The 13,324-nt window shown below is 41.2% G+C and overlaps 1 protein-coding gene across 2 annotated transcripts; it reads right to left on the bottom strand.

Moving 5' to 3' along the window:
- Window positions 1-2,682: 2,682 nt before the first annotated feature.
- Window positions 2,683-13,240, bottom strand: acvrl1 (activin A receptor like type 1). 2 transcript variants are annotated; one of them, XM_085781977.1, is made up of 10 exons: window positions 12,680-13,240; window positions 8,563-8,634; window positions 6,892-7,128; window positions 6,254-6,462; window positions 6,074-6,173; window positions 5,837-5,983; window positions 5,443-5,718; window positions 5,118-5,315; window positions 4,084-4,214; window positions 2,683-3,436 (listed from the first exon to the last, which is right to left on the bottom strand). In XM_085781977.1, the coding sequence occupies exons 2-10, from the start codon at window positions 8,630-8,632 to the stop codon at window positions 3,290-3,292; spliced, it is 1,515 nt and encodes a 504-aa protein (XP_085638103.1). In that variant the 5' UTR covers window positions 8,633-8,634; window positions 12,680-13,240; the 3' UTR covers window positions 2,683-3,289. The 2 variants fall into 2 exon arrangements, with proteins under 2 accessions (XP_085638103.1, XP_085638105.1); XM_085781979.1 differs by having other exon boundaries at window positions 6,254-6,432.
- Between the last annotated feature and the right edge of the window lie 84 nt (window positions 13,241-13,324).

Below are 13,324 nucleotides of genomic sequence, written 5' to 3'. Positions count from 1 at the left end.
AAACTGCCATTATTATTCCCCAAAGCACATGCTAATTTATTCAGATTACTGTTGTTGTCAGAACAACACTATAAAACATTGTTCACGTTTTGGGAAATCATGTGACAATGTGTGTGTGTGTGTGTGTGTGTGTGTGTGTGTTTAAGATTGTGTCATTCTAAACCTTTTGGATATATTTAGTTTTGATTTGCTTATTCCATTTGAGGTTGTTACTAAACACTGCACAGTTTGTAAATGATGGAGCGACTGGAAACAAAGATGTATTCAGGGAACAAACCGAGTCTAACTGGCTTCCTCCTCCAAATCATAAAATGTCTCTTTTTATGAAATAAACAAATTACACTTAATTGTTACAAAAGGTTGAAGAAGTGCAACTAATCTGATCACACGTCTGTAAATAAGTTCGGTTCAGGTCCCCAGCCCCATGTTTTTATTGGTTTCTTGAAATGAATAGCATCCATACAGTTTCCATCCTGTATTATGTTATTAGTATAGATTATAGAGTATAAGATTTTACCTTTGTTGACTGGTCTATTAGAGACAAGAACGTATACGAGAACAACCAGTCCCCTTCCACTGGCATTATTATTTAACAAAAAAATGTTAGGTGTCTTTCATGACTTTAAACATTTTCACAAAGATGATTTAAAAACACGTTAATAGTGAAAATATTTTGAGGACCTGTAACACTTGTTTGGGATTTAATGATAAGAAGTCAATCTCCAAACTCTTGATTGTAATTTAAACAAGGCTACACCTTCATTCAAAGTAGACATTTAAAGTCATTTTAAGTCAGGCATCACGATGCAAATAGAGCAGGAACCCACTGTGACTTTGACAAATGACTTGTTCCACTTTTTATGGCTGTTTGTTGGGAAGCAGCAGGGAAGGAGATTTAAATGACAGGCCGTATATGCACAGTAGGTGACTCTAGGCCTTTCTGCATTTGCACAGTTAGGTTGGTCAGACTGTGACAAATATGTCTATAAATCCATAGTCAGTGACTGATTAATTATCAATCGACTTACTTATTGACAGGCCATTGATAGCAGGCCAGCAGTCTCATGATGCAAATCTGCGGCCAAATTAGCCCGAGTCTTCATAAAAAGGAACCTTCTACATTTTATCCCTTATTGTTCTAATCATTTCTTCCAACACAGCTGCTTCTGTGAGGTCTAAAAATATACATATGCAGTTTTAGTGAAAAGGTACAAAATAATTATGGACCCAACGCTCACAAAAGGTTTTCATGGCCTGGCAACATTCAGGTTTTTCTTTCTCAGCTTCAGTTCCCAGTCTGTCTACACTCCACTAACACATCCCAGCTGCCACCAATTGAGAGTGTAGCTCAGGGTTAGGTGAGTCAGGCTGTAACCAGGTACGTTTGGGACTTCATCTGTGTCTGCTTTTATCACCTGTCCTCTTGCAAGCACTCTTACTGATCCGTCCTTAGGCCTAATTGTGTCTGCATATTCTCCGCTCGTGGCTTTATATCTGTCCATTATCAGCCCTGTCCAATTTATCTTCACATTTCTTCAGAGCAAGTTGTCTGCTGAACAAATCCCTCTGTCTCCACCGAGCCATTTGGGGTGATCCCACTGTGAAAAAGAATGCACAGAGGAGGAAAACAGAGGGAGAAGTGAGATGGGCTTCGGCACTCACAGACAGGGGGTTTGGCCTCTCTGATACTTCAACAACCCCCCCTGCAGTGTTAAAAATAACCAGCTCTTCATCTGACTGACCAGACAGATTGGGACTTTGAGGGAGTATTATCTCTCTGGAGTTTGTTCAACAACCAGGCAGACAGACAACACACACACATACTGTGTATATATATATAAACACATGCACAAAGACATAAAGAGGTACAAGCACGACCTTCTTTGACCATTTTTTTTTTTTTTACCAGATCAATGGTATAGCTTGGATTGGATTTGAAGTGTCTGTACATTGAGATTATTCTTGACACCTTATCATACACAATAAAATTGCTAAAACTGGTCGTGGTTAGATTTATAACTTAACTCAAAAGCAAACAAAATTTATATTTATATATTGTTTTGTAAATCTGTCAAATTTAAAAAGTACCAGTTTACAATGTTTATAACATATTGCATGAATAGCTAAACATAATGCAGTGAAATGAATGTATCAACTATTTTTTCAAGTATGAACATAATCCTGCTACTGATTGCCAACTATACTTCAGTGCCATGACGACATACTGTGCTTAACTTGTTTGTCTAGCAACTTAAAGATGATGTAATGCAAACGAAAACATTATTGCAAAACACCATAAATTTCCCAAGGCAGCCTGCATTACTGTAAGAGCATGGATCCCTGTTATCTCATGACCTCTACTGGACAGTGAAAGAACTGCACACATCAGTGGAATAAATCAGTATTTTACAGTACACGTTTGAAAAATACAATCCTTTATTCAACATATACAATATTACATGTCTGTTTGTGAAATCCTTTACTGACCATAGTGGTGGTGACGGTACATGTGGGACTACAGAGATGTAAAAAATAATAATAATTTGAAAATGTTGTGTTGTACAAAAGGATATAAAGTTGTGTCCAATTTTTGATAATAGAAAATAATACCCCCATATATTTACAATGAACCACAGAGTGATACAAGACCACAGCCTCAAGGTTTTTTATTTTTCATTTCTGTAGAATATGTACAACTAAATAGCTCAGTGTGACTATGTGCAGATAATAAATGCTCATTTAATATAAGTTAAATAAGTAATGTGCTTTTGTATGAGCATGATGATATTTCCTGTAATTCATAATAATCAAAGACAGCCAAGGCCTGTGTGCTCTCTGTGGCTTTAGTCATTATGGAAAACCATTACATATCTTTTTTTTTTTACTGATTATCAGAGCATTTTTTCTTGATGATGAGGATGAGTAATTGTGCTATGTAAGACTTTCCACTGAGTCTGGATGAAAAATAACTTGATAGAAATCTTGAGCCTTTACAGTTTTCTTTTGGGGGGGGTTCTTTGTTTAAGGCACCAGATATTTAAAAGATGAAATTAGGCTTTGCTAGGAACCACCCCCCACTCCCCCACCAAAAAAATACCCCCTCCCCAAAAAAAACATAGCCTTGGGGTGAGACAGTCTAGACACTACTGTTCAAAGTCATATGGTTTTAATGTAATGCAGTGGCTGTGTGAGTCATTAGCTCAAAATATGATAATGATATGCACCTTGTGCTGCACAGAATGTGGTGCATTTTCAATCTTGTGTCCCTGTTTCATCCTGGTGCTCTGATCTACACGTCCTGCTTGAGTTTCTCAATGCTGAAGTCACTGTCATGGTCCAGTTTGGAGAGCGTCTTCTTTATCCGCAGGGCCGTGAGGCGGGCTGGTGGGCTCTGATACCAACACTCCTTCATGATCTTCACAAGGGCTGAGAGGATCTGGGGACGCACACACAAATGTACAAATGTATATGACCTGGCTGGAGTGTAAGATGTGTACATCTTGTTTTTGTTTTAAACACCATAAGGCACTGTTGTTCTGTTGTTTTATAGACCAATTTATCTGTATTTACAAGTATGAGAGTGTGTATGTGCGTTTGCTTGCATTGACATTTATCAGGCATTACAGCAGTGTTTTTCAACCTTGGGGTCGGGACCCCACATGGGGTCGCCTGAAATTCAAATGGGGTCGCCTGAAATGTGTTGTAATTGATAAAATAAAAAAAAACGTACTGATAAAGATATATTTTTTTAAATTAATTATTATTCTTTTAAAAATTTGATTAAAAACACCACACACAATCTTAAACAACTGTATTCTATACTTTCACTTTTTCGAATTCAAACTAAATGCAGCATATAAAAATATCTGAGCTGGCACATCGTGATCGTGGGGTCGCCAGTAATTTGTGATGTCAAAATGGGGTCACAAGCCAAAAAAGGTTGGGAACCACTGCATTAAAGTGTCAATTTGAGAACATGTGGCTGTTAAAGGTTAGAAGAGGTGATAACCCGAACTGAGATTTCCACAACCCTGGAAAATATAATTGCTCATGTGTGTGTTTGTGTGTCATCAAATAGCCTACTGGGTGGGAATGGAGCCTGTTGTGCAGACTGGGCCTCTGCTGGTCCACACACACCACCTTCTTCATCTCCTCAAAACTGGGATCCGAGGGCACCAGATCAAAGAAGGGAGGTCGATACTCTTCCACAATCCCTAAAACAAAACGAAAGAAACAAAAAAACCATTCAGCGTGCTTTCCGTGAGCTGAAAAACAGCTACCAAAGTATCGCAACTGTCTAAGTTGTGGGATCAAGCGGGATAGGTACGTGAGAAATATGCAGGCTGTAATGTTAAACGTTGTACGAAAACTCGCCATCAACGTTATGAGTAGATAACCGTTAAACCTCTTTGGGTTTTTATCTCCTCATACATTTCCAGGACATACATTTCTCTTCATATAAAGCCTGAAATAGCACACTTGGAGAATGAGATAGGCTGTAGTAGGAGTTGTAAAGTTTGTTTGACTAAACAAGAGCCTAGAAAAAGATATCAGTTCCCTGGCGACTACACAGGGATGGAGATCTGCAAAGCCCTGCTGAGCGTGGCCATGTGTGTGTGTGTGTGTGTGTGTGGTTGTCTTCCTGAGAACACACACACATACAAAGCTGGACTAAGTGCATTTTTGTCCATTTGCGTGCATGTGGATGTGTACTTGCATCTACAAATTGTGTGCACGGACATCTGGACTATGTACAAGTGAGTGCTGACACCAGATAAGACTGTTTATAATTACTGCAGCGCTAATCATGAGAGAGGATAGTAGAGACAGACACAGTCTAGGAAAACACTGGAGTGCTGAGAGACATGAGACTAACTGCCTCGTATGTACACACTACAAGAGTCAGACAGACATGACAGAGAAAACACATTTTCAGCACCCTGTGTGGATGGGTAATACATCAATTTATAAAAGATCCACTGACACATACACATAGATTCTCTGTGTACCATTTTCTTCTTGACAATTAAATGGGAAAAAACTAAAATAAAAAGATAAAAATGTCTTTACAAATGACAGTAAAAGCCTGACATTCCTATAGCCTGTTTTCTTTTTACCATTAACAATGGTCCTGCGGGAAATTTCCCAGAAGACCAGACCCAGGGCCCAGATGTCGGTTTGCTTGTAAGACTCAAAGATGTCCACACGAATGGTCTCATCCAACACCTCAGGGGCCATGTAGCGTTTGGTCCCCACACGAGGGTTGTTGCCCACATCGAGGTAGTCATGGGACTGAGAGTGTATCACAGCCAAACCTGAGGAAGGAGTACACAGAGGCAACTTTTTAATTTACTGTGCATTACTGACTCAGCCGTTTCGTTATTCATAACTATCAGATGCAGCCAGACGTCTGGTGGTTGGATTTTCTCACACAGCACTCACCTAGATCAGCAATGCAGCACTGTCCATTCCGCTTTACCAGGATGTTTCGGCTTTTCAGGTCTCGGTGGGCGATAGCTGGCTTCTCCTGGGCGCTGACGATCTCAGTGTGGAGGTGGACCAGGCCACAGGCCACAGACAGGCACATCCTCAGACAGCTCTCTGGCTCCAAGCTGCTGTACTGAAGGAAGTCGTAGAGTGAACCCAACTCATGAAAGTGAGTGACGAGCCACAGCTGGGTGCTGGAGTTCTTGGATGTCATATCAGAAGCTATGAAACCTAAAAGCCAGAATAGAAGATGGTTATTTCAGTGCCCATCTTTGTGGCTGATGCTTTTTCAAATGACACTGCGCCCTGCTATACACAGAAAAGGCATCACAAGAATCGTCTGCCATACCCAGTATGTTGTCATGTCGCAGCTGTACAGTATTGTAAATCTCTGTCTCTCTGAACCAAGACTGCTCGTCCCTGGAGGAGAAGATCTTGACAGCCACCCGTTCCCCCATCCAAGTTCCCCTCCACACCTCGCCATACCTGCCTTTACCTGAAAACAAAGCGACACAATTACACAACTGCAAGGTAATGAACAAACCAGGGAAAAGAAGTGCAGCAGAGGTGAGGAAGGGACACTAACCAACACACTCGACAAGTGAGATTTGTCTGGCCATGGTCCTTTGGACCAGATAAGGCAGCCCTGTCCCGCTCCCGGATGTACAAAACTCATTAAAGATATCCTGTAGAAAGATATTCCACATGTGAGACCTCAGGAATGCCAAAATGTTTTGATCATATTCTGACATCAAGCATCTCTTACGCCATATGTGGGGTCTTCTCCATTAGGGACCTTGAGCATGGTGACATCATTGTCTTCAGTATTTTTCGGTCTGAAGCGTGTACGTTGGAAGCGGAGGTACAAGAGGAGGCCGCACGCGCCGGCAACGACGATCACCAGCAGTAAGGACACAGTGATCCACAGCTCCGGACGAGGATATTCTGGAGGATGTGGTGTTGTTACTGGTCCGTCTGTATAAACATAAGCATTTAGACACACATACACACACACACACACACACACACACACACACACACACACACACACACACACACACACACACACACATTGCTCACAACATTGATGAAAATATGTATTACTTTGTAATTATTTTTGATTTAATTCTGCTTGTAATATGACATTCTGTGCATCATCATCTCAGTGGAGAAAAGCAACACAATCTTAATTTGCTGAAACTAACCACAAGGGGGAGTCGCTTTCTACAGAGGGAACCTTTGAATCATAATGGTACAAAGTAATGCAGCATGTCTCCTGAACGACAGGACACGTGCTTCAAGGACTGATCTGACTGCAATGATCACATGGATCAATATCAAGCTGGTTCTTAAAGTTTCATATGTATGATGTTATGTTGTAAAGCTGTAGCAGTGGGTACTGACTAATGTCCGGTGGTGCCGTGGTGAGGGCGTTGCAATGGTTCGCTTGGCAGCAGTGGATATAGAAGCCCTCAAAGCTGGTGTAGCACTGCTCCTTCCGGTTCTTTTCCTCGAAGCATCCTCTCTCCTCGCGGCCCTTCACCCAGGAGTAGAAACAGTGGTCTCCTATACATGTTCCATTTAAGCACGTCCCTTTTTTATTTTCACACGTGCACAGCAGCTTCCCATCATCTTCACTGCCTGGAGCACAGCAGAGGATATGAAGACAGTGTTGACAAACAGTGGAGTGCACACAGACACAAAAAAAATCTGTATGCATGCTTGTGTACATAGAATCACACCTTCTCTTATCAATCAATAATATATTAAAGCAGATATCAGTGGAATGTTTTTGTTAATATAAGTCCTAAATAGTCCTATTTTCCGTCAGCAATCACTTACATGAAGTATTTCAGCCTAAACACGAGTCTCTCCGTCACTCTGCTCTGCTGTAACCCGAGGAGAAAATTTTCCTTGTGGGATACAAGTGTTATCCAATGAGGGGAGAGAACGGCATGAAGGGCTGTGTGTGCAGCCAAGGGATGCGCGTGAATGTGGTGACGTAGCACGAGGACCAATTGATGCCTGACAAGGGCGGGGGCTGCTAACTCATGGTGCGTTCAAGGAAACTCGTACTTTGTGTTTTTCCTTCCTGTGAAGTCATACCAGTTCGATCTGGTACGAGTTCACGGGTCGGAAGTTACGAGTGGCCGTTATAGGGAACTTTCACAGACAACAGGACGGTAAAAACACGAGCTACGGGTTACCTGGAACGCTACCAAGTCGTAGTTGTGACTTGAAGCTGTAACTTACGGTTTCAAAAGCCTGCTTTGAACACAGCATTAGCCGAAACGGCCGTGCCGCTGTTATCTGCTTTAAGACACCTACCAAATACGATTGGTCTGTGAAGCTTAGAATAAAGGAAAGGCCAAACACACTTAATGTAGTGTAGTAGTGTATCACAGTAGTAAAGTGATTGTGGCTTAAAGTCACAGTATAAAGTGAAAGTGGATTCCCCTCAACGAAGCCAGGTCTCTTGGAAATTGAAATGGTGATAGAAGGAAATTACATTTCCTGTGCACTGAGATGATGGTCTGTGGTATAGGAAACATTTTGTTGTGTTTTACTGAGATATAATTGGGGTGATTTGATGCCAAATGTATGTTAAGGACAAGTCATTTTGCAAACTCTGAACCTAAGGGCTGCATGTAACATAAATAGCCTAAGAATGAAGAAGAAATGAGTGCAGAAAGAACTGTAGCTAAAAGATGTTGTCATACATAAATTATTATCTGAAACAAATTCAGATATAAACTTGCTTTAGGAACATTCAACCAACACATAAGTGAAAGAACTAAAACCTGTCCACCTTAGATAACAGACAACAGATTCCATTATGCAACTTTGACCAGTAGGAGGGAGAAAGACAAATGCAGCTCTAATTCTCCTGAGCATTTAGTTTTGGTTTGGGGAACCAAAACAAAGAACTAAAGCCACATTGGCAGTCGGCTTATACATCTTCACATTTAAGTTATAAGGTCAATTGTACCCTTTAATGGAGCTTTAACTGAGTAGAGCAAAGTCAAATGACTCTTTACAGCAGTGAACATTTTCTGTATCCATCCAGTAACTCACCTGCGGGGATGGCAGAGATCCACAGAATCGCTCCAGCTAGCACCACCGTGAGCAGAGCAGAGCCTCCCATCTCTGTGAAACAGGAGCAAAACAATTGTATAATGAAATGATGATACACACAATTAGTGTTGTCTCTTGGGAACTGCCATGACGAGAAATCAGAAAATTTGATTTACAACAAACGGAAAAATAAGGCCACCTCTCTGACAGTTTAACTGCTACATGATTGAAATGTACAGACTGAAACTTAATAGTGGTGTCTGTGAGGAGCAGAGCAGTGGTCAAAACCGGGACTCTTTGGCAGAGGAAGCTATGAGGTCAAAAACAACAGTCCGAGGGCCCAGCCTGTCTGCCTGTGTTGTAATTGCATTGGGTGAGAAAAGGGGGCTTAGGGGAAGGAGGCTGTAACAGCACTCCAGAGTGTTTGTGTATGTGCGCTGAGACTGTGTGTGGCGCTGTGCTACCCAGGCTCCAGGCCTGTCGACTCCTCCACTGCCCTGCTTGCAGAGTAAATATTGATGGCTGTGCTTCCTGCCATTGAGTGGCCCCACCCGGCTGGCTGGCGAGACTCAGGTCTGCTCATTGTTTAGGGCCGTACTTCTGAGGGTCACGCAAGCAGGAGGAGCTCCCTCTCTCACTGCTGAAACACTCTCTAGCCTGTAACGTGAGCTTAGACACATTGCATTTAATTAAAAATACTAAAGTGCCTAAACGTTGTTTACATCCTTCACCATCAGTTTAGACAAATTTGTGAAAATTCTTCTGCTCTACATTTGACCAAACTAAAAGAGGGAACAGCATTTGCTATGATCGGATTCTGCATTGACCAGTATTGGCCACTTCTCTAATCATCAGAGTGCAATGAGAAAATGACCTGCTCACAGCACCCAAGGCCTTTCTTGTAATGTACATGGCAGTTAGCCTACATTAAATCTCAAAACTTGGATGGATGCCAAAGGTGGCTATGGACAAGTGTGAATTCAGATAAAGGATATGGCATGGTTTCTTGATTTCCCAGCAGTTATTTCCTTCCGTGACTATCCACAGAACTATATTCCATAAAATGACAGAAAACCTATTGGTTTACTATGTAAAAGTAGGCATTTTAGTTAAAGCAGAAGTAAGCGATCCGGTCGTTTTGGCTAACTTTCTGTCAGTAGATGGAGTTAGCAGTCCCCGCCCTCGTCCCTACGTCACCACATGCACGCGCATCCCTCGGCTGCACACACAGAGAGGACTGCCCCTTTATGCCGTTCTCTCTCCTCATTGGATAAAGGTTGTAGGATACAAGGAAAGTTTTTGCCTCGGCTTACAGCAGAGCAGAGTGACTGACAGACCTGTGTTTCGGACCAAACACTCTATATAAGTGATTGCTGTCAAAAGATATAACTATTTAAGACTTATATTAACACAAACATTCCGCTTACTTCTGCTTTAATCCAATAGGGAAATTTCCACTTTGTGAGAAAATGAGCTAGAGCCTTAAACTTGATGCAGGCGATACAAAAGGCTTGGTTAAGTTCAAGGCAATGGAGATGTTCATCATTCTCTCATTGTTAAATGGATCTATAATTGCATTGTTGTGGTAAAAGAGATTAATGCATCACTCTGGCCTTAAACAATACTGTCCAGTTACCAAATAAAAGCATAATTTATGAATCTAATAGAAAAGCACTTGAATTGAAACAGTCAAGTCAGTATATAGAAACGGAAAAAACTCACGAAAGTCACACTATATTGGTCATTGCTTCCTGTTAAGTGAAAAGCTTTATCCTACCTTGTGTCTCTCACAGTAAACAGCCCTTGAACTGCACACATGTGGCAGCTGAACTTGAACATGTCAGCAAAAAACCAAAAAAAAACAAAAACGGAAATCCTCCTTTAGTTTTGATGCAGCTAGCTTGATATATTTAAGTACAAACTACAGGAAGCCATCACACTATCTTAGTCAATCAAGTTTTCCCAGTTTTTTTTTCAGTGCATGTATTTCAAGAACACAAAATCCTGCTGTTATGAAAGGGAGGACATGTGGTGAATGGAATTTTCTTTGTGTATCAATTAAAGTGTTATCAATCTCTGCTAAACTGAGTTCCATTTAGTTCTTTGAAATCTGATAGAAACATTTGACGAAGACTATCTTTAGACTCGACTCCTATGTGGGCAAACTGTGTGACTCCAAGGCTAATTACTATTTTAATGTTTGCATTGTTTTCTTACCATTGCTTTTTTAAATATATTCTATTTTTTATTATTGATGTTGTATTAACTCTGTACCCACCTATGTGCAGCACTTTGGTCGACTGCCGTCGTTTTAAATGTGCTCCAGAAATAAATCCTGACTTGATTTAACCAATGAGAACCCGCTGCACTTGTCTCTAGCTCTCTAAAACCACAAGCTGTATCTTAACAAACAGTGAAAGAGCACTTCCTGTATCGTGCAGAATATGTCAGTGCAGTTCATCTATGGGTCTAGTGGAAAAAAAAAAAAATTAAACGTAACTCCACCCACAGAATTAACTTATTCTCAGTGGGGGAGAGCGACTGTGTCTCATTTCTCTTGCTATCATTTTATCATCCACAGGGCCCTGACATCGGAGGGAGCAGTAATCACATCCTCCATCATGGCAGTCTGACTTTAGACTCCAGCTTACTTCCTCTCTAAGCTCCTGTTTGTCTCTATTTTGTACAAAACCAGTGTGACCTCAGGGGAAAAGATCTATTGTCATCTCTTCCTCTCATCTACAGAGCGTTAACTCAAAGAGGCAGATCTCTCATTCCATCTGGATGACTCTTTACAGTGGAAGATGGTGGGGGCATGGCACAACACAGCCTGTAGCTGCCCCTAAACTGAGCCTAATCGCATGAAAAAGGCCTTCTATCATGTGGTTTGAAGAGCAAGACTTAAATCTTGAACCTGAAATCTCTCATTTCATCTTTCATCTCTCAGTGTTAGGTTCTGCTCATTACAGCGACAGACTGATTTCCTTTCATTATGCAGACAAAACTGAGCTTGGCAAGCTTTGAGACTCATTCGTCCTCTGCATGCTCTCATATAACCAACTGTGCAGGCACTGAATCCATGTCAGGGAAGGAAAGGGATTAAGAGAGATCTCAGATATACTGTGCACCCAAGAACAAGAAATAAAGAGGTATACATGATGTAGGTTTGGGTATGAGTATGAATTACTGATGTCATGGACCTCCACCTGGAGACAGTCTATAAGATTTCCACCATGACATGTAGAAGAGGTACAATTTAAATGTGATGGAGCTTAAATATATCCAGGATTTAAGGTTTATGAGAAACTATTTCCAGCCAACTCTGTAAATTTCAAGAGGTATGAACTTCTCACCCCAGCAGAATACAGACCACTGGTGTGGGACAATAACAATGTAAAAAATACTACATTACAAGTAAAAGTTCTGCACTATTTTGACTATTGGCACTGGTATAGCCTACTGCTATGATTGTTTTTTTTTTTTAAGTTACCACAGGATCAATCAATACGCTATATGATCAGATGCAAAAGATGAACAGTTTTTGTTGGAAAATGGTCAGCATATCACTAAAATTGATTATTTCAGGTAATACAACAACAATAAACTGATATCTAACAATTTATCTATTCATTTATTTATCAGTCTAGCTATAGCCTGCTTTTCACTACAGCTGTAAGACAAATGTAATGGAGCAAAAGAAGATAGCCTACTTCAAAACTTGCCCCTTAAGATGTAGAATAGGGAAGGAATAAAGCAACACAAAGTGAAAAATAATCCAGCAAAGAAAAGATGCTAACTCACCAAGTTCACTTATGTAATATAATATGGCTGCCAACGAGGAATATCATTAAAAAGGACAACAGAAATGACTTCAGCAACAAGTCAAGCTAGTTTACCATAGGGTAGCCTACTAAAACTGCTAAAACTCTGTTTAATGCTGTTGATTTGTCTTAGGGCCAGGTAGGCCACTGACACCTGTCACATCTGGTAACACGTGGAGTGTGTGAGGCTGGCTGTGGCAAAGGTGATGATGAGTTCACTGTCACAGGCACAGCTATTTTCAAGACTTTGAGGCCAGTTTCAATATCAGCTATCGTACATTGTGGCTGACACCTACCTGTGTGCTGCTCGCCTCTTAACTTGACAGATGTGAACGCCTCTTCAGGTCTCCCATATCAAAGTTTCAAGTCCCTCCGTGGTCGACGTATTTCAAACACAAAGGAGTCAGAAGACACGTTTAAAATGGCTCCATTGCAACAGTGGAGGAAACACTGAGTTATTTTCGTTGTTAAAACGGCTCAGCTGCAGATGTTTTATCCACAGAGACCTCACATCCTTTGACGACCCAACCCTCCGTTTCTGGGAAACACCGTCCTCCGCTGGTTTTCCTCTGTAGTCGTAAAAGCAAGTTTAAAACTATTTAGCTGACTCATTTAGCAACAAGTGCCCTGTAAAAGGGAAAAAAAGAAAAGTGACATGAGCTGGCTGCTCTGTCCTGGCCGGACGACAAGCAGCGAGCGGCGGCAGCAGCCTATTATCTCATCTCGGTCCAAATCGTTCAGATAAACCGACAACACGAACCATCGCCGTCGGTCTGGAACAAGTCTCGGCTCCGGGCAAGTCCTGTCCCATTAAGTTAGAAACTTCTTTGTTGTTGTCTGGGTTCCTGATCTACAGTGGAGATTAGGCTACAGATTTTTTTTTTTTTTTTTTAAATAAGTATTCAGTTTTGTCCCACCCCTTATTGTCCTGTACGGGGTCT

Source organism: Trachurus japonicus, chromosome 7 (assembly GCF_045865225.1).
Source record: "Trachurus japonicus isolate A0001 chromosome 7, Traja_1.0".
In the NCBI taxonomy this organism is placed as follows: Eukaryota; Metazoa; Chordata; class Actinopteri; order Carangiformes; family Carangidae; genus Trachurus; species Trachurus japonicus.
This window is presented reverse-complemented; position numbering and strand designations above follow the sequence as displayed.